The sequence below is a fragment of the Ylistrum balloti genome, unplaced genomic scaffold, assembly GCF_031769215.1.
Source record: "Ylistrum balloti isolate Yb309-2 unplaced genomic scaffold, AGI_CSIRO_Ybal_v1 Utg371040, whole genome shotgun sequence".
Classification (NCBI taxonomy): Eukaryota; Metazoa; Mollusca; class Bivalvia; order Pectinida; family Pectinidae; genus Ylistrum; species Ylistrum balloti.
The window spans coordinates 349,199-374,997 of NW_026782576.1; the positions used below are offsets into that span (position 1 = coordinate 349,199).

Here is a 25,799-nt window from a genome sequence, read left to right on the forward strand (position 1 = left end):
GCCAAGTACCTAGTACAAGATGGCACACATGTTAAGGTTACTTTCATATTTGTTTTGTACTCAAGGCACTAGGCAGTGCTGTGGGATAATTTTGTGGGGTGGTTTTATTTTTGTATATTCGTACTTTCCTTAATAATTCGTTCAATTGCAATTTATTGAGACTGCCACATGTGTTGCAGTGCATTAACAGCATTTAGTCACATGACCATTATTGTCCACATTGTCTCTGACTTGCCTGTTCCAAGCTATAAAGTCATAAATTGAAGTTAGAAGAGAAAAGCAAAATCTAAAAAAAAAATGATCATACAGCATTTAAAAATTGAAATTTTAAGTAATAAAAGGCCCAATAAAACGTACAGAGGAATATAGATTAAACCCAGTTAACAGCATTAACAGATTATGTAATAGGATTTTTGCACTGTCTGCCTTGTCATTCATTTCTCTAAGTATACACTTCTCTCTAACTTCCTGGTCCCTGTTTGCAGTTATCACCAGACTAGTTGACATACACATTACGACCCATACATTTGTAATAAACCTGACTGTATCTACAGGTCATACTACCGGATAAAAGATACAATTTGGTGTACAGACAATATCTTACTTGGTTCTATAAATAGCAAGCAGGTAAAACCTACTTTTGTAATGGTATTTAGTTATGATAGTATTCAGGTAGATTGTGACTGTAATACCTCAATCAGGTCGAGATAATGACAGATAATCACATTGGTTAATGCAACCCATTTCTACCTGTTTCTGACGGATAAAGGAGCACATTTACCTTCATTACGTAAGTATGGTAGAGGAAAAGGCCCACAATCACATCTTCAGATAAAACCCAAATATGCAAGTAAGGTTTTGACATATTTCATATTAAAGTAATATCAATATTTGCTAGACAGTATCAGTGTTAGACAGTATCATTGTTAGATTGTATCAGTGTTAGACTGTATCAATGTTAGACAGTATCAATGTTAGACAGTATCAATGTTAGACAGTATCAATGTTAGACAGTATCAATGTTAGACAGTATCAATGTTAGACAGTATCAGTGTTAGACAGTATCAAGACAGTATCAATGTTAGACAGTATCAATGTTAGACAGAATCAGTGTTAGACAGTATCAATTTTAGACAGTATCAATGTTAGACAGTATCAATGTTAGACAGTATCAGTGTTAGACAGTATCAATGTTAGACAGTAACAAGACAGTATCAATGTTAGACAGTATCAGTGTTAGACAGTATCAATTTTAGTCAGTATCACTGTTAGACAGTATCAGTGTTTGACAGTATCAGTGTTAGACAGTATCAGTGTTAGTCAGTATCAATGTTAGACAGTAACAATGTTTGACAGTATCAATGGTAGACAGTATCAGTGTTAGACAGTATCAAGACAGTATCAGTGTTAGACAGTATCAATGTTAGACAGTAACAATGTTAGACAGTATCAATGTTAGACTGTATCAGTGTTAGACAGTGTCAATGTTAGACTGTATCAATATTAGACAGTATCAATGTAAGAGACAGTATCAATGCTAGAAAGTAACAATGTTAGACAGTATCAGTGTTAGACAGTATCAATGTTAGACAGTATCAGTGTTAGACAGTATCAGTGTTAGACAGTATCAATGTTAGACAGTATCAGTGTTAGACAGTATCAGTGTTGGACAGTATCAATGTTAGACAGTATCAGTGTTAGACAGTATCAATGTTAGACAGTATCAGTGTTAGACAGTAACAATGTTAGACTGTATCAGTGTTAAAAAGTATCAGTGTTAGACTGTATCAGTGTTAGACAGTATCAGTGTTAGACTGTATCAGTGTTGGACAGTATCAATGTATCAGTGTTAGACAGTATAAGTGTTAGACAGTATCAGTGTTAGACAGTATCAGTGTTAGACTGTATCAGTGTTGGACAGTAACAATGTTAGACAGTATCAATGTTAGACTGTATCAGTGTTAGACAGTATCAATGTTAGACAGTATCGGTGTTAGACAGTATCAATGTTAGACAGTATCAGTGTTAGACAGTATCAGTGTTAGACAGTATCAATGTTAGACAGTATCAATGATAGACAGTATCAGTGTTAGACAGTATCAAGACAGTATCAATGTTAGACTGTATCATTGTTAGACAGTATCAATGTTAGACTGTATCATTGTTAGACAGTATCAATGTTAGACAGTATCAGTGTTAGACTGTATCAATGTTAGACAGTATCAATGTTAGACAGTATCAAGACAGTATCAGTGTTCGACAGTGTCAGTGTTAGACTGTATCAATGTTAGATAGTATCAATGTTAGACAGTATCAATTTTAGACAGTATCAGTGTTAGACAGTATCAGTGTTAGACAGTATCAATGTTCGACAGTATCAATGTTCGACAGTATCAGTGTTAGACAGTATCAATTTTAGACAGTATCAGTGTTAGACAGTATCAGTGTTAGACAGTATCAATGTTCGACAGTATCAATGTTCGACAGTATCAGTGTTAGACAGTATCAATGTTAGACAGTATCAGTGTTAGACAGTAACAATGTTAGACAGTAACAATGTTAGACAGTATCAATGTTAGACATTATCAGTGTTAGACAGTATCAGTGTTAGACAGTATCAGTATTAGAATTCATCAATTTTGACATGTAAGGTTTAGTGCTGTATAATGTATCATGGAATACAGTTTATCTGTTAAGTGCTTTATTTTCTTTTAATTGCTGTGTGAGACAATTAATTATTAATCAACTGTTTGCTGTTGATGCAATAGTGATACTGTTGTACTAATAATCAACAGAGCAGTATACAGATCAATATTCAATATTTGTTCTTTTCTCCATTACCTTACAAGTTTTTCATGAAGTTGGTAAACAACCATAGAACTGTATCTTATAAGTTCTGTACATTTCTACAGACCCTTTTCTCACAGCATGTAGGTAAATAACTGGAGTGTGTTCTAAAGTAGGTCATTGACTGTAGTGAAGAAATGAAGGTCAGTAACTGTAGAGTTCAAAAGCAGGTCAATAACTGTAGTGTACAAATGTAGGTCAATAACTGTAGTGTAGAAATTTAAGTTAATAACTTTTGTGTTCAAAAGTAGGTCAATAGCTGTTGTGTACAAATGTAGATCAATAACTTTAGTGTAGAAATTTAGGTTAATAACTTTTGTGTTCAGAAGTAAGTCAATAACTGAAAGTGTACAAATGTAGGTTAATAACTGTAGTGTACAAATGTATGTCTATACCTGGTGTTTTATATTTATAGTGTACAAATGTATGACTGTAACTGTAATGTACAAATAAAGGTTCATGCCTCTAAAGTATAAATGTAGGTACATGTATATACCTACAGAGTACAAATGTAGGCCTATGAATATGGTTTGTTACTACAGCTGTAGTGTATAAAAGAAGTATGTAGGTATATGGCTGTATGTCTGTAAGTACACAAGTGTAGGTCTATAACTGTAGTATACAAATACAAGTCCATACCTGCAGTGTTTGTATGAAGGTCAATAAGTGAAGGCATATATTTGTCTATAACTGTAGCTATATAAATGTAGGTATATAAATGTAGGTCTATAACTGTAGGTATACAAATGCAGTTCTGTTATAAAGTACCATGTAATAAAGTATGTTTATAACTATAGGTATTTAACTTTAGTGTTCAAAACGTGTTTTGTCTGGTGTACTGTACATAGTATGGTGTCTGGTGTACTGTACACAGTATGGTGTCTGGTGTACAGTACATAATATGGTGTCTGGTGTACTGTACATAGTATGGTGTTTGGTGTACATAGTATGGTGTCTGGTGTACTGTACATAGTATGGTGTCTGTTGAACTGTACATAGTATGGTGTCTGGCGTACTGTACATAGTATGGTGTCTGGTGTACTGTACATAGTATGGTGTCTGGTGTACTGTACATAGTATGGTGTCTGGTGTACTGTACATAGTATGGTGCCTGGTGTACTGTACATAGTATGGTGTCTGTTGTACTGTAGATAATATGGTGCCTGGTGTACTATACATAGTATGGTGTCTAATGTCTGGTGCACTGTACATAGTATGGTGTCTGATGTACTGTACATAGTATAGTGTCTGGTGTACTGTTCAGAATATGGTGTCTGGTGTACTGTACATAGTATGGTGCCTGGTGTACTGACATAGTATGGTGTCTGGTGTACTGTACATCGTATGGTGTCTGGTGTACTGTACATAGTATGGTGTCTGTTGTACTGTAGATAGTATGGTATCTGGTGTACTGTACATAGTATGGTGTCTGGAGTACTGTTCAGAGTATTGTGTCTGGTGTACAGTACATAGTATGGTGTCTGGTGTTATGTACATAGTATGGTGTCATGTGTTATATACACAGTATGGTGTCTGGTGTACTTAACATAGTATGGTGTCTGGTGTACTTAACATAGTATGAAGTCTGGTGTACTGTACATAGTATGGTGTCTGGTATACTGTACATAGTATCATGTCTGGTGGACTGTACACAGTATGGTGTCTGGTGTACTTAACAAAGTATCGTGTCTTTTGTACTGTACATAGCATGGTGTCTGGTGTACTGTACACAGTATGGTGTCTGGTGTACTAAACACAGTATGGTGTACTGTACATAGTATGATGTCTGGTGTAATGTACATAGTATGGCGTCTCATGTACTGTACACAGTATGGTGCCTGGTGTTATGTACATAGTATGGTGTCTGGTGTACTGTACATAGTATGGTATCTGGTGTACAGTGCATAATATGGTGTCTGGTGTACTGTACATAGTATGGTGTATGGTGTACTGTACATAGTATGGAGTCTGGTGTATTGTACATCGTATGGTGTCTGGTGTACTGTACATAGTATGGTGTCTGGTGTACTGTACATAGTTTGGTGTCTGGTGTACTGTACATAGTATGGTGCCTGGTGTACTGTACATAGTATGGTGTCTGTTGTACTGTAGATAATATGGTGCCTGGTGTACTATACATAGTATGGTGTCTAATGTCTGGTGCACTGTACATAGTATGGTGTCTGATGTACTGTACATAGTATAGTGTCTGGTGTACTGTTCAGAATATGGTGTCTGGTGTACTGTACATAGTATGGTGCCTGGTGTACTGACATAGTATGGTGTCTGGTGTACTGTACATCGTATGGTGTCTGGTGTACTGTACATAGTATGGTGTCTGGTGTACTGTACATAGTATGGTGTCTGGTGTACTGTTCAGAATATGGTGTCTGGTGTACTGTGCATAGTATGGTACCTGGTGTACCGACATAGTATGGTGTCTGGTGTACTGTACATCGTATGGTGTCTGGTGTAATGTACATAGTATGGTGTCTCGTGTACTGTACACAGTATGGTGCCTGGTGTTATGTACATAGTATGGTGTCTGGTGTACTGTCCATAGTATGGTGTCTGGTGTACAGTGCATAATATGGTGTCTGGTGTACTGTACATAGTATGGTGTCTTTTGTACTGTACATAGTATGGAGTCTGGTGTATTGTACATCGTATGGTGTCTGGTGTACTGTACACAGTATGGTGTCTGGTGTACTTAACAAAGTATGGTGTCTTTTGTACTGTACATAGCATGGTGTCTGGTGTACTGTACACAGTATGGTGTCTGGTGTACTAAACACAGTATGGTGTCTGGTGTACTGTACATCGTATAGTGTCTGGTGTAATGTACATAGTATGGTGTTTGGTTTACTGTACATCCTGTGATGTTTACTTGTATTCAGAAAATGTGACTACCCATCTGTTAAAGTGCCTATGTAAAAACTTGAGTTCGGGAAATCTTGGAACCATAACGGACAAGTAGTTGATAGTATTGGGTGTATTTGCAATAATTATTGTGTATATTCGCAAAGGTATTACTTATATTAGCAAAATGTATTGCTTACATTAGCAAAATGTATTGCTTACAATCACAATAGTTTTTTTAAAGATTTGATTTGGCACCAATGGGCTTCCGTGATGCATGAGTCCTAATAGAACTGATAGTACTATCGATACTGAATAGTGCCTAACCACCGCGGCCGTTGTACATGGAAATGAAATGTGATAAGTGAGGTATATTAGATCTATTATTGATAATATCTCAGAAATGACACTGGATGTTTTTCTTACTTTTTTTTTTTAAACATTTCTTAATAATATTTTCAATATCATTTCTGACATTAATTCCCCACAATAAAGTCACTTCGTGAACTCATTGTAACCTCAGCTGTTTAATTTGTCTATTATCGATACAATTTATTTTACAAGCTATCCTGGCTAGTGTTCACTCTGGTCCAAATAAAACAAAGTGGTCCTTGTGTTATACATTTATTATTTAAATCTGTATAGTACAAATCCAATGAGGCGTTACAGGATTTAGAACGAGCTGACTCCGAAGCTTTTGATCTACATATCTCTGTGTATTAATATTTACGATGTACTGTGTTACATGACATACCTATGTGTATACATACTGTGACCTCCCATTAAATTCTAACATTGGAACTCACGTAATGTATTTGCTATTTCCAGAAATTGGTGCGATAATGTGATAAATTAGCTCCGTGTGCCAGGCCCATACACCCGTAATGATTATATTTAAAAAAAATACACAGAACAAAGATTACACAGTACACTGATATATATATACAGGTATGGTGTCCTATTTAGTGTTCAATCAGAAAACTTAAGTATCACCAATTTGCTGACGCAACACATATCACTACAAAGCTTAAAACAGGAGTTAAATTATTAGTACGTTTATCATGTCGTGTTTGTATTTATCTCAGTATTGATGTGATAACAGCACTATGTATCTGACTGTACAAAACTCAACAATATGGATATCGTTAATGTTTGTCAATTTCATAACATGAATACTATCTCTTTTGTACTAAGATACATAACTATTATGGGCATCAGGTCTTCGGTGAACAAAACAGTCCGTTAGAAACGTGTGCAGCTAGTTATGTTGGGTATCCCGTTATAAGCGGTTTTTTTAGTTGAGCCCTCCCAAAATGCTGCATGGATAGTTATTCTATACAAATTAATAATTATATTATCTAGGTTGATATTTGTATATTACATACACTAGCGTAGGAAAAGAGGGGGGGGGGGGGGGGGGGGGGGGGGGGGGGGACTGTCCCCCCCTTCCCAATTGTCCCAGAGGTGACTTTTGTGAAATGTGTAAAGTGTAAATCCGTTGATTTTTTTTTATACAAAATACGCTCAAAAATGCAGGAAATGGAGCCAAAGTGTTATATATTACACAGGTCAAAAGTGTTATATATTACATAGGTCAAAAGTGTTATATATTACACAGGTCAAGTGTTATATATTACATAGGTCAAAAGTGTTATATATTACATAGGCCAAAAATGTTATATACTACACAGGTCAAAAGTGTTATATATTAAACAGGTCGATAATGTTATACTACACATGGCGCTATTTTATATTAAACATGTCGATAATGTTATACTACACATGGCGCTATTTTATATTAAACATGTCGATATTTTTGTATTAAACATGTCGATATTTTTGTATTATACATGTCGATATTTTTGTATTATACATGTCGATATTTTCATATTACCTGAATTTCGGTATTTTTATAACATAAATGTCGATAATTTTGAAATACACATATTCTGAAAGTACAGTATTGGATCTGATTCGACATCGATATCTATACAGTGTAACAAAGGACCAAGGAAGTCACTATTTGGCTGCATTCAAATGGGGTCTTAGAACTTGCTGAGGAAAGGCAACTTACTGACCGAAACCGACAAAGAAAAGCACAGAATTTATTTTTGTTACTGAAAACACACACCTTTACAAGGTGACTATGATAAATAATAACTTTATTGCTGTTTTCATTCAATTTTTCAATTTTTTAATGTCGATCATCATCATCATCATCAACACCATCATCTACCTGTACATCGTACACGGCATGCATCGTGTGTAGCATATATACATGTAGAACATATTCATCGTTATCATAATCCTACATATTTACACACCTAATAAAAGTCTGTGGTATTTAATTTCTTTTACGTATCACGCATACATATACTATCATCACCATCATCATCATCATCATCATCATCATCATCAACAACAACATTACAGCATCATACAGCATCATAATTGCCTATATCATGAATCTCTTTCATCGTCATCACCATCATGCATAAATATCCTCTCATTCATATACACACACACATTTACTCAGACAATAACAGATACACGGAATAGCAAGGTAAAGAACATAAAGAACATTTAACCATCATCTATATAATAATAATAATTGGAAGATAGTAAAATCGGATTTTCTTATCCATATCGTCTAACTGCAATATGCTAATTTCCCGCCAACTTCCTGCGCATGTGTACAACTACCACAGTCTACATTGGCAAAGTAGGCGAAGATGGCGGGAAGTCTGTTGAGTGCGTGGCAGATTTTAACAAATTTAACGTGATTTATGCTATGAGCACACAACATTTCGCGGATGACTTGATACTTCAACATTCCATGTAAGTAACGTATATACTATCGATGTATTCTATTGACGTAATAATCGGAAAATGCATTTTCAATGTCGAGAAGTCGCTGCGGAATTCTGATCCCACATGTTACAGATCTTGACCCTTATCTGAGAAGATTATTGCTTGAAATATGCTTCATTTCATAAGTCAGTTGACAAATCTTTGTAGTGAAGGCTGGTTATTGAGATGAGAAATTAATAGTTTGTCTGAAAATGTAAACATCTCACGTAGGCTTGGTCGTCTAGCAATCTCGAGGGTGGAATTTTTGCACGCGCTGACTAGGATGAACGGCGCATTTCCGTTTTTACGATAGACCCGTTCAAAACATAGACGGATTGATTTCTGTACATAATTCGGAAGGTGTACTTTTATGAGCAGGTTTGTCTGGTGATAAAATGTATTTTCATGTTACCCACCGCACTATCGCGGTATGTAACGAAAGATGTAGTCATGGCAGACAGTTTTTCATCGCGCATGTCCACCTGTCTGGAAATATGCTATGGTTTGACCTTACTTACGGAAACGAAATGAAAATATGCTTTTATTGCACCTAAATGTTATATCAATTGCGTCCATTTTGTCTGTATGATACCTTCATTGACATCTTCAACTGTTGTGTGGGGGAAATTTATGCTTTCGGCGACATTAACACTATTTTTTAATGTGGGTATAAAAAGAGGGGAGGATTAAAGGTCAAGGTTAAATCAGGACATAATCGTTTACGAAAATAGATCAGAAATGGCGGTGTTATCATCGTTAAATATACTTCCTGAGGACTTCCTATCAATCTTCCGAGAAAAAATATAGCGCACATTTTGTCAAATTTTCATTTGAAATGAAAGTTTATACGTATTTGTGTTTTGGTGTCCATATCATTAACATTCAACTTCCAATCATGGATTTAGAAGCAGACTGAATATTCAGCAATGCATTCAGTAACAAGGTGTAGATGGAATTGAGAAAGAAATATGAGCAGCAGGTGTTACTCCGCTAATTATGTTCTGCATTTTACATGGGTTTTATAATGCATTACTATTAGGTTCTTTAGCATGGACTAAAATGCAGTATAAGTAATTGTCATATATGGTGATTGATGTCTCTTAATTGATACATTCGTAAGAAATATATATTACTTTCACTTTTGGCAAATGATTTTTGTTTAGAACTTTGGTTGTGTTGGTATTCCATATTGCACTGAAATAAAATTAGGAAAGTGACCTAAATTTTCTTTGTGATCATTCATCAATTTTTTGCTTTGTATTTAAAAGTTCAAAGCATTTCTATACATGAAAATGTAAATGTATATGGAGAGACAGCACAAATGTTATCTGGTCTTACAAACATCATGAAAATTGATACTATGGTCAATATCTAAAGCCTCTTGGATGCTGAAATAGTATACTTATATACGGTATATATATTTTTTTGAAGACTTAGCTGGTGGCAAAACTTTAACTTATTGATTAGAACAATTTTCCTGAGTCATTGCATGTGACTTATTCTTATATTTGATATAATAGGTCCCAGATGCAGTTTTGAAAGTATAAGGGTCTACTGGTCAGCAGCCATAAAAAATCTGGTTGGTCTTAGTAAAATTTCATTTAGTTAGCCCCACTGGCTATGTATTTTTTGTAATCTCGATATCCATTTTTCATCTTAAATCATATTAGAACTCAAAAGTAATAAAATGCAAGTACTGCATTGAGAAAAACAGGAAGCAGGATATTGGGAGCTCGCTGTCTCAGGTTTAGATAGAAGGAATCGGTAATTTTATAGCATTAATGCATGTGAAAAAAAGTAGTTATCACAAGTATGCTGAGAAGGCATTACATAAATAAACATGAAACCAAGAAGTTTGAAGGAGTCGCTGCCATGAAACAACTATCACAATCTCAACTACAAAATCTTTGCCATTAGTTTAGAAATCCCCATGCTGTTACGAAACTTGACTTCCCATTATTAGGATTATGTGGCATTGTTCATGTGTCACCTTGACGGTGAAAAATCTCACTTGTGGTATCACTTTGAAAAAATGACTCTGTCAATGAAATTTCAATTTTCTGAAGACCAATTGTCTATGGAAAATTTAAGTTACTTTCAAACACTGCAGATGGTAACATTCTGTTGTTGTTTAAGATCGAGTATCTTCCTTCTCCATGCAGGATTTTGATTTTATTATGGCAAGATTAACTTATTTCTGGATAAAGAAAATATGTACAACCATTCAGTTGCCAATTGCATTTTGTATCATCTGTAAAAAAAGAGACAAGGCAATAGAGCAATGGTATATTTCAAATTTGAAGAAAAATATCAATCAATTGTTAACGTAACGATCAGTTCCAAAAGTCTTCTGGATCAATGTCATGCTTTCTTGTGTTTTGAAATGTGTGCTTAAGGTTATACATGTTCTCAGGGTAGTGTGTTTTCATTGTCCAGTTTTGATTTGTTGCTAGTAGATAATTATTGAATAGCCAAAAGGTCAATTTCCTTTCAAATGAACTTCAATGGCAAATCAGCCAATGCAAAGATTGAATTGACCTAAATATAGCCAGTTGACAAATGCATGTATTTGGTTGTGTAGTTTCTGTAATTTATATTGCAATAATATATGATTTTTGCTACTTTACAGTTTACAAAGGCATTGATACAGAAAGACAATGGCTGCTACTTTGTTGGCATCAGAAGAAAATTCACCTACAGACTCCCCGATAGCTTCACCACTTCCGAGCTTAGAATCTGAAGAACATGCTTGTCCTATTTGTGAAGAAAAACTAAGTCAGCCCAAGGTTCTTGATTGTCTTCATGTTTTCTGTCAGGCTTGTTTAGAAAAGGCACTGGAAGAGCCAACAGATGGAGGAGATGCTTCATCTGGATGCATTAAGTGTCAGACATGCAAACAGGAGACAAAGGTTCCACCCAAGGGGCTGGAGGACCTACAGTCCGATTATGTGACTGTAGATCTTTTGGAGATGTCTTCGATTGAGGACATGCAGATTGTCTGTACCAGTTGTAAGGCCAAAGAAAAGGCAGTTGCCCGGTGCAGTGACTGTGCAAACTTCCTGTGTACGAACTGTGTGACAGCTCATCAGTTTATGAGATGTTTTGATAATCACAAGGTACTTATAGAGCAATATTCTAGGAGTAGGAGAATATATTGTTATTGTTCATATCCATGTTTTATGTATTGGTTCCTCTTAAAGAGACCTACTGTGCTTCCTCAAATCCCATGATAAACATTTGATATGGTTATATTCTTTAAAAAGTTGCAAAATAACATAACTCAATGAATTGTTTTGATGTCCTGCTAAAATAGGTCAAGAGTGCATAAGAAATAGTTTCTCACATTCAGTTGACTTGTGTATGTTTCAGGGTTGATCAGTTATTCTGAAATCTGCTAAAATTTAGGTGTTGAATCCTTTCATTCTTAAATGGCCCTGTATATAATTATATTTTTTTAATGTATTTACTTTTTATTTGAAGGTGGTTTCATTTGAGGAAATACAGAAAGGAGATGGACTTCCCATCCACAAACCAATATATTGTCCTTCGCACTCCTCTGAAACCATGAGACATTTTTGCAGCACGTGTGAGGTATCAGTCCTTTTACTTTTTTCAATTTGTACATGTATTTGAAAAGAAATGTTACTAGGGATGTCAATATGGTATAAATTACTTTTCAAATATTGATCTGATACAGTATTTGAATATTTTTTAGGCTCTCCATATGGTACACAACTTTCACTTACTAAGCTTGCTGTACTGTACTGGTACACTTAACTAATAACAGAAAGGTGCTTACAATAGTACTATAAATGCAGCACATGACTAATTTGACTGGGGGAAAAACGCGCGCACACACAAAATATGTCTTGGAAATGATAGGATGTAGCACAATTATGTCATGGAAATGGAAAGATGTGAGGACAGTAAAAGTATCTTTTTAGTCTTCATGTTCCTGTATGTATGTTGCTAATTTTAAATGAATTTACTAGTACATTTTAGGTGTAGAAAGGAGATGGACTTTCATTCCACAATTATGTGTCCTCATATTTCAAAACTTGGGAAATAGAACTTCATAACATAATTGTTTCACTATTTTTGTATACCAAAATAATGTTAATTCCATATCCAATGAAAATGGTGGCCTGTGTTGTATGTATCAGGACAAGAACAATATGACATCAAACAGAATCTAATATTGAAATGATTGATCACTTCTTATTATGAAAATCCACATACACTTTCTTATGCAAAGTCTTAAATATAGTCATTTGTCGTTACTATTTACAAAGTACCCATCGTCAACATAGCAATTAAAATGTCTGCAGGAAGGTGCCATCAGATATTTGTAGTGGTATATTACCTGCAGTTGATAACAACTGTTCATGAACAACCATATTAAATAGTGGTTAGGTTGATTGTCAGTACTATAAACTGAATTATGACAGTTTTGTGTTAAGGTATGGAATTGATTTTTTTGTTGTTTCATGTATACCAGGTTCAAAATTTAACTGTTTAGAGGTGACCTCAGGCTCTGGTAATAGAATAACTAGAATTAGTTTATTACTATGCTGATAAATTTTACAAGTGTAAAACTTTGAACATTTATAACACCTTGGTAGTTTAGCTGACGAAATACGTAACTGAAGGAAAATTAGACCATCCCTTGACTGAGGACATTGCAATTTTAATGATCTTCCAAGTGCTTATATCTAATAATGGCAAAAAAGAATGTTTGAGTACCATATTCCTATTCAAATACTACTCTACTGAATGAATATTCAAACTATTTGTTGACATCTCTAGTCATTACTTATGAATATCAACACATTTATACGTCAAAGTAGTGTTTTTACCGAAGATTATGTGACTTTTAGTGGGAAAGTTTGGTCATACTCTCTTTTCTCTGTAGATAGAAGAACCATAATAGATCATACATTGATTAAGATGGAAATATTTAAAATCAGAAAATGTAATTTGAAGGGAAAGTTACTTAATTCAGTCATGCTATTTTGTGGCTGGAAGTCAAGGACATAATTACATTTCACAGCTGGAAGTGAACCCCTCTAACTCTTAGTATTTTATATCATAAAGCCAATTTATTTCAAGATAACAGGCATTTTACCACTGAAGAACGTGAACTAATGTTATGCAATGTAACTTTAAGGAAAAGAAAAGCAAGAACTAAAGGTTGAAAAGTTGGAATCTGTATTTTAATACTCGATCATCAGGAATGGTGCTTACGTTTTTTGACATTTCTAGTTCATAGGTATAAAAGGGCTATGATGAACATGACAATCTGTCTGAATTTTGGGATAAAAGATGAAAGGATGCTTCTAAAATGCATTTTACTAGAGGGATCAGTGGATAGATGCTGATGTTATAACAATGACTTCCCATATCTCCTTAACGGTTGATTTGTACTTATGTTCTCAGGTGCCCATCTGTAATGAATGTTTGCTGACTGACCACAAAGTACCAGAACATTTCTCTGAAAGAATATCTGATATTGAGGGGAAGTTCTTTGATGAAGTACAGAATCTGGTCACTGAAAGTAAGAGCAAAATCAAGTTTTGTGATGAGGCAACAAGCACTCTGGAAAATGCTCTTAGTGAGCTACAGATGCAGCGAGACAATGCCAAGGGTCTGATACATGAAACATTCCAAAGCTACAAGGCAATGTTGGAGAAAAGAAGGGTAAGAGAATTTTTAGGTCAATATGACCTTCCATTATTGTTATATTTTCAATGAAAGAACTATGGTGGAGCATAAATTTGTTTCATTACATGTAAAATTAAGTTAATTCAGTTTCCGGACACATGTGGAAAAGTGATTTTAAGTTTGTTAAGAACTTAAGTTAAACATTCTTTTTAGATGAATATTTGCTGTCATTTGTTACTTTCTGTTAGTAGATGGAAAGTGTTTTTTAATTTGCAATTGGGATGCAATATGAAAGAAGTAAATGACAACACCTGATATTTTACAGGATGACTTATTTCAAGAAATGGAAGAGTTGCACTCAAAGCAAGAACTTGGTATCATGGACTTGTTTCACAACCTTGAAAAGACAGTGGACAAAATTGAAGATGGCAGCAAATTTGCAGACATGGTTCTAAAGCATGGCAATGGATTGCAAGTGATTTTGATGAAAAAGATGATAACATCACAACTGCTCTCCTTAATCAACAACACCCCAATACCAGATGTTTCTATTTCCATTGAGTTTCATACAGATACAGATGTCTTCCAAGAAGCTGTAAAGAACTGTTTTGGTTCTTTCTCCCAACCAGAGGCAAAGGTTTGTGTGATTTTAGAAAAAAAAGTGGGGGGGAATTGAATTGTTGAACATATAACAAAAATGCATATTTTTGGTGTCTGTTGGAGGAATTGGCTAGGGTAGTCGCACTCATCATGGACATCAATCTTCAGTTTAAAACTTCTTGTGCTGTTGTACCCATTTCAATTCACTGAAAGTAAAATAGGAAGACATTTTATGAAATATAGTTGTTTCTTAGGTGTAACATAAAAAGCAGAGATTTGAATTGTTAAAGAGATAAACTAGTGCTTGACATAATATTAATTACCCAAGAATGTGACTTATTTGGTCATGAGTGTGCCATTTCGTTATCATTCTATACTCTGTCAAACTTTGTGTACATGATTCACTGGTGAAAAGATAATGGTTGTGCTAATGGAAATCCCTTTTAAGTATTGACGATCAGATATTTTGCTAAGGGATGTTTAGAGAAAAAGGATATTTGACATTTCAGGATGTAGGATGAAAAAGTGTAAAGAAATCTGAGGCATGAAATTTTTATAGTATACCAGTAATTGTGCAAATAATATGGTACATACAGAGGATGAAATGATACAGAAGGTGAAAAGTGCTGAAATTCGATGTCAGTGCTGAAAAAGTGCTGGAATTTTGAGTCGATGATTGAATTCGCTCACAAATACATGAAAAGTGCAGGAATTGATACTTTCTTGCTGTAAACAAGCATGTCCTTTTCAGTGAGAAGACATTGAATAAAGGAACTTGTTTCCAAAATGGAACACTTCAAAACTTAAAGTTTGCTTTATTTTAGTATAAAATACACAATGGTGTGTGTAACTTTTCATTGTAATGCTATTTTAATGATATTCAAGTTTAACAATAGAAAATATCCATACAAGTTTGCACACAAAAAAAACTAACCTGAAAATGTACAGGAGAAGTGCTTTGGTCTTGGTATGTAAAATCTGTATGAACAGTGAATAAGTTGTATCTTTCTCTTAGATTGAGGATCCGCAGTCAACATCACTGACATCTTCCTTTGAAAATGAGACCTTCATGAATCCAAGCAATTTGCTGGGCCTTAACAAGTTTGATCGTACACTGATTCCTCCTTCCTCTGAATTCATGCCAAGTCCGATGATGACTCCTGCATCCATAAGTGAAACCAGTCTGCCATGTATACCCCCCTTGCAGAACATGACTGGAGGACATGGCATTATGGCCACAGCCATAAGTGGAGGATCACAGTCCTGTCAAGAAGCTGTCAGCCTATCCCGTAATTCCCACAGCCCAGCTATGTCTGACAGTGGTATATCGGTAGATACTGCCAGCAACAACAGCGGCTCCAGTGCACCAATGTTGAACAACATCCAAGCGTTGGCTAAACTTCATCCTATTAGTTTCAATAGTCAAGGTAAAGGTTTACAGATATTGTTCCTATGTATTCAACATTTGTTGAGGTTAGTACTCTAGATTTGCATAGACCTGGGTACATTGTAGTTGAAAGTGCATGTAGATAACAGTCTTGAGTAAACTAAGTAAGTATTTACAATAATTTTGAACTCCAATATTTATATATTGTCATGAATACAAGTTTTCCTGCTGTGCAAATGGAAAATTTTAGCTTATCTTTTTATGTTAAGCTATCTGGTCGTGTATGGTTTTCAGGAATACCCCCGAGTTCCAGTGGCGGTACTCCTACCCCAATCAGTCATACTGACCAAGCCATGATGATTCATCAACCTCCAACCCCTCGCTCACAGACGCCTACACTAGACTCTATTGTGGACATGCTGCACCAATCCCATAACCCCAGTAGAGGGCTTGGCAATATGTGTTCTAGTGGCAGTATGGGGAGCATAGGCAGTGTCAATAGTATTGGCACCATTGGCAACATGATGAATCCTCCAGGTAGGCTATTGCATAACTTGAGTGCAAAAAAATTAGTTTGAATTCTGGTGTACTTATATATGACATAACCTTGGTAAAAGCATGATGTGATCTCTGAGAGTAAATTTTTTTTATTAACAGAGCTGTGCAGAAAATGTCACCAAGACCTGTTTGAAATGCCTCGATGTGTATAGTTGCAGGCATGTGAAATTTCCGCCAATTGGCGGATTTCCGATTTTTTAACAAAAAAATCCGATTTTTAGAAATATTTTTCCGATTTTTTTCGTCGGTAAAAAAATCCGGATTTGTGGTGTCCGTTTTCGTTTTGCAGTTTATACTTGCCTGAAGTAGATCGTAGAAACGCTTGGATCAACGTAGGTAGTCAAAGCATCAAGTACACACTGATTTAAAGTGCCCGTATGTTACATATCGACCTTGACATGATAATGTTATGTTTTAAAAGGACTTAAGGCAATATGAGTCACCGGAAAGATATAATAGAACGAGATAGTGTGAAGGACGTTTATGGCAAGAAATGCATGCCAAAATATCTGATGGTATACCCCTTAAGTGGCTAGAAATGCATCCCTGGCAGTCTAAATTTTCAAAAATTTTCCGGGGGACCCCCCATATGAGAGGGGGGGTAAATCCCCCCTCTCATACTCTCCTCCCCACTCGCGCCTTCGGCGATCGTATTACTTTTCAGACTTTTTCAAAAAATTCCACTCACATGCCTGATAGTTGGCAACTCTTGGGACACTTTGTTTTCATTTTCTTCAGGCACATTTCAGTTGAGAAAGCAGGGGGGAGGGCGGGGTGTCCAAAAATTTCATGTTAGGGTCAGTAATAAGATCTGTTAAATTGTAGCTCCAATAGGAACTGAGAGAAGTGTAAGCAGTGTCAGTCCTACTGGAACCTCCATCACCTACCCACCACCTGTACGTAGGGGCAGTAAAATGAGTGCTATGCAAATAAGGTGAGTTTAACTTTATTCAGCTGTTTACAATCATTTCTTCATATTGTCACAGGATCCACCATGTGGTAATCTCAGTGTCATCATATAGTTGGCTGTTCAAACTGGCTGTTTACCATCTTGTCACATTATTTTGGACATTAGTGCAAATAGGATTATAGTACAGACGAAAATTTTGATTCCTCACCATTTTGTTCACTACCTATGTCAGTGCTTGTACGCTCCACACCGGTCACTTATCTGACAAAGGTGAGGATGTAGTCTTCAAAACAACATACTCAGATCTTCTATTGGTTGTGTTATAAGAACTTTTATTCTTTCAATTTTACCAACCTGCAGAAATTGTTTTTGAAAAAAATGGCTGTGGTCAGTTTGTCTAACAGATATTTTGTTTTACGGTAATTTTAGATTTTCCTCATAATGTGACAGATAGCCATCTTAGATTTACAAGGTTAAAAGATTGCGATGTAAATTTCGCAGAAGAAAATACCTTGACATATACACTTCCACAATTTTACTAATTTAGAAAACAAGGTAGCTGACATGCAGTCAACATAGATTTTGATATTTGCACGTTTATGCCAGATATCAGAGAGAGCTCAACAGACATTTTTCAGATTTGTGTATAAATTTCCTTGTTAAACGATCTGTGATTATTCATGTCAATACAACAAAAAATTGAAAAAAATTAAGTAAGAAACAAAAGTTAGAAGAAAAAGGTCAAAGATACAATTGGCATACAACCAATAAATATATAATTTGTTGTCTGTTAACAGTCCTTATTGATTGGATATTAACTGAATGTCTACATACTGATCTCTAGCCATGCTTACCTTGCAATGAGGATTAATCAGTTTCATGAATAGCTTGTTTTATTTAATTACTTTAGATGTTTAGGTATCTATAGCAAACTCATGTTTTTGTTTCTGCCTATTTTGAACATCACATTTTAATGATATTGGACTACTGACTTCACATAACATTTGAGTTGGATGTAGCATGGAGATAATTGATAGTAATAACATTGCTGTTTCTTCACAGGTGCAAATTTGGACAGTTGGGCCCAGGAAAAGGCCAGTTTAATTCTCCTCATGGATTCTGTTTGGGAATGGAAGAAGACATCATTGTTGCAGATACCAATAATCATAGAGTTCAAGTTTTCGAAAAAACTGGTGAATTCAAATATCAGTTTGGTATCCCAGGTTAGTTCATGCTCTCTTGGCACTTGTCCATTTCATAAAATGAAGTCTGAACTTCAGTGCAGCTCTTAAAAGAAAAGTTTGCATTGTATTAAAATCTGTAGAGGGGAGGGAGGAATAAGCTGTGTTACAACTTTATGAAAAAAAGACTTTAGAGAAGAAAATACCAAGTACTTAAAATTGTCAAATTGCAAAATAAAGAGTATTGAAATTTTCAATAGCTTTTTTTATCTCTGTATTTTTAGGAAGGGAGGAGGGACAGCTTTGGTACCCACGCAAAATTGCAGTCATGAGAAGCAGTGGAAAATATGTGGTTTGTGATCGTGGAAATGAGCGCTCTCGCATGCAGATGTTTACGCGCAATGGACATTTCGTTAAGAAGATAGCAATCCGTTATATTGACATTGTTGCTGGGTTAGCCATCACATCACAAGGTTAAATTTTCAAAATTTATGCTATTTTATATACATTTTTTATAACAAATGGAGCATTGAATTGATTGAAAGGGATAAATTAATTTCCAGGAAACATGTTATCTGTGTTTTCTTTACTGTCAAAATGGGCCGATCATGTTTATGATGTAAAATTAACGATAGAAGTTTTCAGTTTTCTGATTTATATTTCATCAGGACACATTGTGGCAGTGGACAGCGTATCTCCTACAGTCTTCTGCATTGCTGAGACCGGAGACTTAGTCAAATGGTTTGACTGTAGTGACTACATGAGGGAACCCTCAGACATAGCAATAAGTGGCAAGGAATATTTTGTCTGTGACTTCAAAGTAAGTTTGAAATAGTTTGAGAAACTTTGCATTCTTTAGCATCTAATTATTAAATTGAGGGGAACATGATCAACTCACCATTTTATGAGGACCTTTTTTAATCTCACCCATATTTATTTTGTTCCAGACCAGTGTCAAATATAAATAGTAATAAAATTAAAAAAATTTAATTACACTGTATTGAAAAATATATTCCAGATGGAATTGACAGGACATTAATTCTGGTTTGACTACCTATTCTATGACAGAAATTTGTATTTATTTTCAGGGCCACTGTGTTGTTGTTTTCAATGATGACGGAGCATTTGTTCGTCGAATTGGCTGCGAAAATATTACGAATTATCCAAATGGGATAGATATCAGCGATGCTGGAGATGTCCTGATCGGAGACAGCCACGGCAACAGATTCCATGTGGGAGTGTTCCAACGTGATGGTTCCCTGATAGGTGAATTTGAATGTCCCTACGTGAAAGTCAGTCGTTGTTGTGGACTGAAGATCACTTCAGAGGGATATGTGGTGACCCTGGCTAAGAATAACCATCATGTTTTGGTACTGAATACTTTGTACATTACTTAGGAACTTGAAGTGGACACTGGTGACTATATAATTCTGTAGTTGCCTAATTACTTAGGAACTTAAGGTGAACACTGGTGACTATATAATTCTGTAGTTGCCTAAAACAGCTTTTGCTGTATTTCACGGGATGTTGTTGACAACTCATGCCCATGATTAGTAGTTGTAGCCACATGTTAATGATTTTTTTTCCCTTTTTTGTTTTTGTTTATTTTTCAAGTTTACATTTACTCCCCTTTTTTCATTTTAACAAGTATAATTTATATTCCAGATGAATTACAGTGACACGTTTATCTTGACAACCCGGTCTTGTTTTGAATCCAAAACATTCAATTTAGCACATATATAACAACTTAATATTTTCAGGTTGGGTTTGATATATTAAAACATTTGGTTTGCAACTAACAAAACATATTCTCCATTGTGTTGTAAAATCACTAGCAGTGTAATCAGATTCATTGAGCAATGAAAAGTGCACATTTATATTCTGTACTGCAAGAAAAAAATTAGCAGAAAATGTATAAAAAAATATTGGAGACCGATCGAAGCTATTTATTAATGGCTTTAGAATATAGAGCATTATGTATACAACACATGCTTATCTCTAGTCACATACTCGACCCTTTATTAATGATATAACATGACCAGTTTTTTGCTGTGCCTTAAAGGGATTATGATTTTTTTTCTTTGTTATATTTTATCTGTGTTCATTCTAAAATAATGATGGCTTTACAATGAGATCACATATTTTGAATGGTGATGTTTAAAAGATATATGTATATGTCTTAGTTGTATACTTTTTAACTGGTTATATTACATTTATATATAGAATACAGATTGCTCATGTTTTCATACATGGTTATTATTGTGTATATTAACAATTTGGTATGTACCCACCATTATGCATACTGTAGTATATGGTATCATAATCAAAATATTGTTGATTTGTTTACTGAATTATTCCTATATGGGTTCATGCCGTAAGTAACCCAAGGGCCATTATTACATGGTGATAATTGATTAAATATATTAAGTTCTGTTTCTTTTTTTCTTTTTTTTTTCTCCAAAGGTATTCCGGATGTATATTTTATCCAACTAATTTTTGACTGCAGTTTAAATTTAATTAGAAAAAAAGAAATGTGTCTCCCTTTTGAGCACATTTTTACAATCTACTTATTTAGTCTCACATTGTTTCAAACTTTTCATTATATGACAATCTAGTTTTAGTGGTTACAACGAGCTTTTCATGTTTTGAAGAGACCTTTGTCTTAATGTTCATGTTCTCCAATGTTTGAAGAATTGTATTAGAATGTTACAAAATGTACAAATGTACAAAAAAGTTTTGAGAAATTATTTTATTTGAATGCTTTCAAATTTTGACAGTTTGCATTTAAAAATGTTTGATTGTTCCTATTCCTGTACTTTTCAGGTGTTTGATGTGAATAACAGTTTGCATATTTCTTTGCCAAGAATCTTTCACATTATTGTAAATAAGGGTAATTTACAAAAAAGAAAAGAAAAAAAAAGAAGTTTAATTATTGTTGATTTATTTGCTGTTGTTATTGAGACAGGTTTTTGAATTGCTTTCAAACCTGTGACAATTCACAACAGTATTTTTGTCCTGTGTAGATGTTTTTTTTTTTTTGACCCGGAAAGTGCCATCTAGTGATTACAAGATTTGTCGGTATTGCATATGATGAAACGGAAATCATCCTTGCAAGCATTAACAGCAATGTGATTGCAAGTTAATTGCAATTATACATATTTTTTTTATTTGTTCTTTATTCCTGTCGTTTTCATTTATAGAGTTGATTGAGAATCCTATTTACATACTTGTAATTATAAATGTTGATATTATATGTTGGTCTTGGTCTAAATAGTGATTGTTATTATATATGATTTCATTACTCCCAATTTTCTCATGCAGGGTCTAAGGTATTGGAAGCACGTAACATTCAGTCTTTTTTTTTTTTTTTTTTTTATTGTACATATTTTTGTGATAGTGAAAACAAACTAGCAGAAGTGGACTTAATGTTGTTCTTGAGAAAACCTGGAAAATTAATTTATATTTTTGATCTTGAAATTTCTTTTACATACACAGCTGTTAAATCAAAATATTTAGGGAAAAGAATGAAGCAGTTGCAATAAACTAGTAATAATTGACCCTGCTGATTTTATTTTACATACAGGTGATTTTATCACAAAATATGTATGTTTGAGGGACCAATATCAAGTAGATTCTATATTGTTTTGTGCTAGTGAGTGTGTGTATAACTGATGCTGAGTGAGGGTGTGAAAAATATATACACATATTATTACACTACAGTATACATTGGTATATATATATTATATATATATATAAATGTGGATAAATAAGTAACCTTTTGTCTTGTATTCGGAGATATTTTCAGACACAATATATATATATATATGGACAACTTTTGAAATTTTTTTTATTTGTGCTCAATTTCTGAATAATGCCTAAACATTAAAGGCAGGTTTAAATTAATATTTATAACATACCTCTAACACTGTAAAATAATTATTATACCTCGCTCTAAAACAATGCTAGTTTGTCATTAATGACATGCAAATAGTTGCCCATCCAAGGAAGTTTTTTGGAAGTCATAATTTAGAAAATGCATTGTTGTAACCTGAGTAAACAAAACTCCAGAAACTCAATTATTAATATACTATGCAGAAAAGAATATTGTATTTAGATTCTTAACATTTTCCTCTCATAATTTCACATAAACTGGGGAAGATAAAATTTGCTAATGAAGAAAAAAATGTTTTATTATATTGTTCTTCACTGAAGATTGCAGCCATATTATTTGATGTGCAGAATGTCTAAATTGTGTCTTTATTTGGTTAGTACAGGGGAAAATATTGAATAGAACAAGTTTGTAAATGACGTTTTCATAAAAATTTTGTCATTCCCAATCAGATGGTTTTTGTCACCCCTACATTATCATTAGATGCAATAAAATTGAAGTTTGTCAAAACATGACAAAAAGAAATTCTTTTCGCTGCAATCTTCAGTGCCATATTGTTTGCCAACTTAAGCCCCAAGGAGATTTTTTTAAATCGTTAATGTTAAATCAAGTGGTTTATAAATATATATATTTTTTATTTGAATGGTATGTTGTACGAAACAGGGGCACTGGAAGAAAGTTATTTACAATGAGTATCGATTATATGTTGAAATGTTACATTCACTTAAATAAATGATGAGGGTTAATCTTACAGAAGAATACCAGTGCAGTTGTACTACAGAAAATTTTAAAAGAAGAAATGAGACTCTTTTCAATTTCTCATTTTACATTCAATTTTAAGGATCTCAAAAAGTGAATCAAAGTAATAACATTAACTGCAATATTCTTGCCATTGTGATTGTTAGTAATTCAACAAATTAGCATAATACTCTTGGGTATGCATTTTTGATCCTGTCTGCATTGCACAAGTCTGTTCTGTTGGAATCTAGAATACCACCTCTGGTACAGACAGAACTGTAAACTTCAAGCATAAAAGATGGTACAAAAAAACTGTCAAAAGAACAGTTGACATTTGGATAAGAACTGTGTATTGCAAACAAATATGTTGCCAAATATTTTCCTAATTTTTATTATATTTTTCTTTATATACACAATATACATGAAATGTTTACATGTTGGATTTTTAAACTGTCTCTCTGATATATTTTTTGTGAATATTGTTTTGGATTCCTGTCAGAGGAAACAATTGGCACCTTGATGCTGCAGTGATCAGTGCTAAGCTCACCAGAAGCAGATACAAAAAGAAAAAAACGTTTGGACTCTTTCAAAAAAATCAATTATAAGATAAAAGTTAATGTTCAGTTGTTGAACTTTGACATCAAACTAGCAGCAGAAAGAAGACTGTCAATAAATTATTCTGATCCCTTTATTGTAACTATTCAAGTAAAGTTTATGAGATAAAATAACAGGATTGATTAGAGCTGCCATGTGTTTATCAGAGGAATCTATGATAGTAAGCATTGCATATCAGATTAGTAAAACTTATATTTGTTCCGATATTAATTTTGAATTGTAGCAAGTTATGCACCAATGTTATAAATAATTACAAATTTAGTGCTTTCCCCCATGTTTTGTAATTATAACGCTTAACATTTTTTTTATACAATGGGTATATATAAAAGACATAAAATGTCACCTTTAGTTTGTTTGTCCCAGTGTTTTTCTTGTTGATAAACTTTCCATTTCATCATAATGCAAGCTGACAATTTTTCTATGTGTTTACTGTAAATGTTGATATTGAGGACAGTTTAAGAGATAATCATTGAACCCTCCATGGATAGGACTCGGGTCCACAGGGAATATCAAAAATTTTTTTTTTTTTTTTTTTTTACAATACAAAGTTTATTGAATAGAAGTGGTGCTCTGCCTTTGAAATATTGTATACTGTTTGCGTATTTTGGCAAATTTTCCCATACCCAGATTTATAATTTTAATTCTTGTTTAGTAACATTTTTGTTTTATTATATATCCCTGTCACTTTTTTCCTTCTCTCTGGCTTTAGTTATGTATATTAAGGTGTTTACATTTAATCCATGTTTAGTCCGACTATGGTCAATCATTTATTTACTATTACATTTTTTCTTTAACAAAACAAGCTATTTTTGTTGAGTAGGCAAGATCACTAATTTGGTTGATTTTTCCCCCCTCCAGTATTTAGTATGGTGTCTATCAGTCATCCGTGTTGCAAGGTCAGATTTTGTGAACAATATTAGGTGTTTCTTTTATTTGGTAATTTTCATCCCCTTTATTATTATTATTTTTGAAATACTTTATTAATTATAATTACACTTTTCATATACAATTATATATAAATAATATTTTGCAATGTTATTTTTTTCTAGTATTCAACCAATATTGATTCCGCGTGGAATAACCGCCATATACATACATAGATATACAAATGTACAGCAATTATTGTATTAAATAAGCCTGATTTTAATTCACAATAGTGGCTAACAAGGGAATCTATCAACAGGTAGCAAAATTTGAATGGTGTAATATTGGTGTTGTCACAATTGAGACCTGCACATACCTGTTTTAGGCATGGTGTAACTAGTGTAAAAGTGTAAAGAAAACATGAAGAGATTTCCATTTTGGAATATTTTGTAATGTTTATTGCCAAATACGGCTGCTTTGTTCTGTTTAACACAATATATAATGCATTCAGGAATTAATGACATGTTTTATTGTAGGGGAATGGTTTATCGTTTTCAAAATCATCCAATATTAGTATTTAAAAAAAAAACTTTAAAAAAAAAAAGAAAAAAAAAAGAAAAAACAAAAATGGGAGAAAAAAAATGTTGAAAAATTACATGTGCTTTTATGTTTTGCCATTCCTAGTTTTTTGTTCAATTTTGTAAATGACTTTGCAATGATATACAAATTAATTCACAAGTCTGGTTATTATTATACATTGATTTTTTGTCAGTTGCACATAATTCCTGGATGGTTGGAGCATATTTTTAGATTGATATATATGCAACTAATACAAGGCTG

At 33.9% G+C, this 25,799-nt stretch overlaps 1 protein-coding gene across 1 annotated transcript; it reads left to right on the plus strand.

Moving 5' to 3' along the window:
- The first annotated feature begins 8,474 nt into the window (after positions 1-8,474).
- LOC132560274 (brain tumor protein-like) lies at positions 8,475-20,980 on the plus strand. Its single transcript, XM_060224935.1, has 12 exons — positions 8,475-8,544; positions 11,186-11,672; positions 12,037-12,147; positions 13,993-14,253; positions 14,543-14,854; positions 15,833-16,244; positions 16,499-16,741; positions 17,588-17,696; positions 18,735-18,895; positions 19,138-19,326; positions 19,522-19,673; positions 19,942-20,980. Exons 2-12 carry the CDS (start codon positions 11,214-11,216, stop codon positions 20,248-20,250), a joined length of 2,718 nt encoding a protein of 905 aa, XP_060080918.1. The 5' UTR covers positions 8,475-8,544; positions 11,186-11,213; the 3' UTR covers positions 20,251-20,980.
- The last annotated feature ends 4,819 nt before the right edge of the window (positions 20,981-25,799 follow it).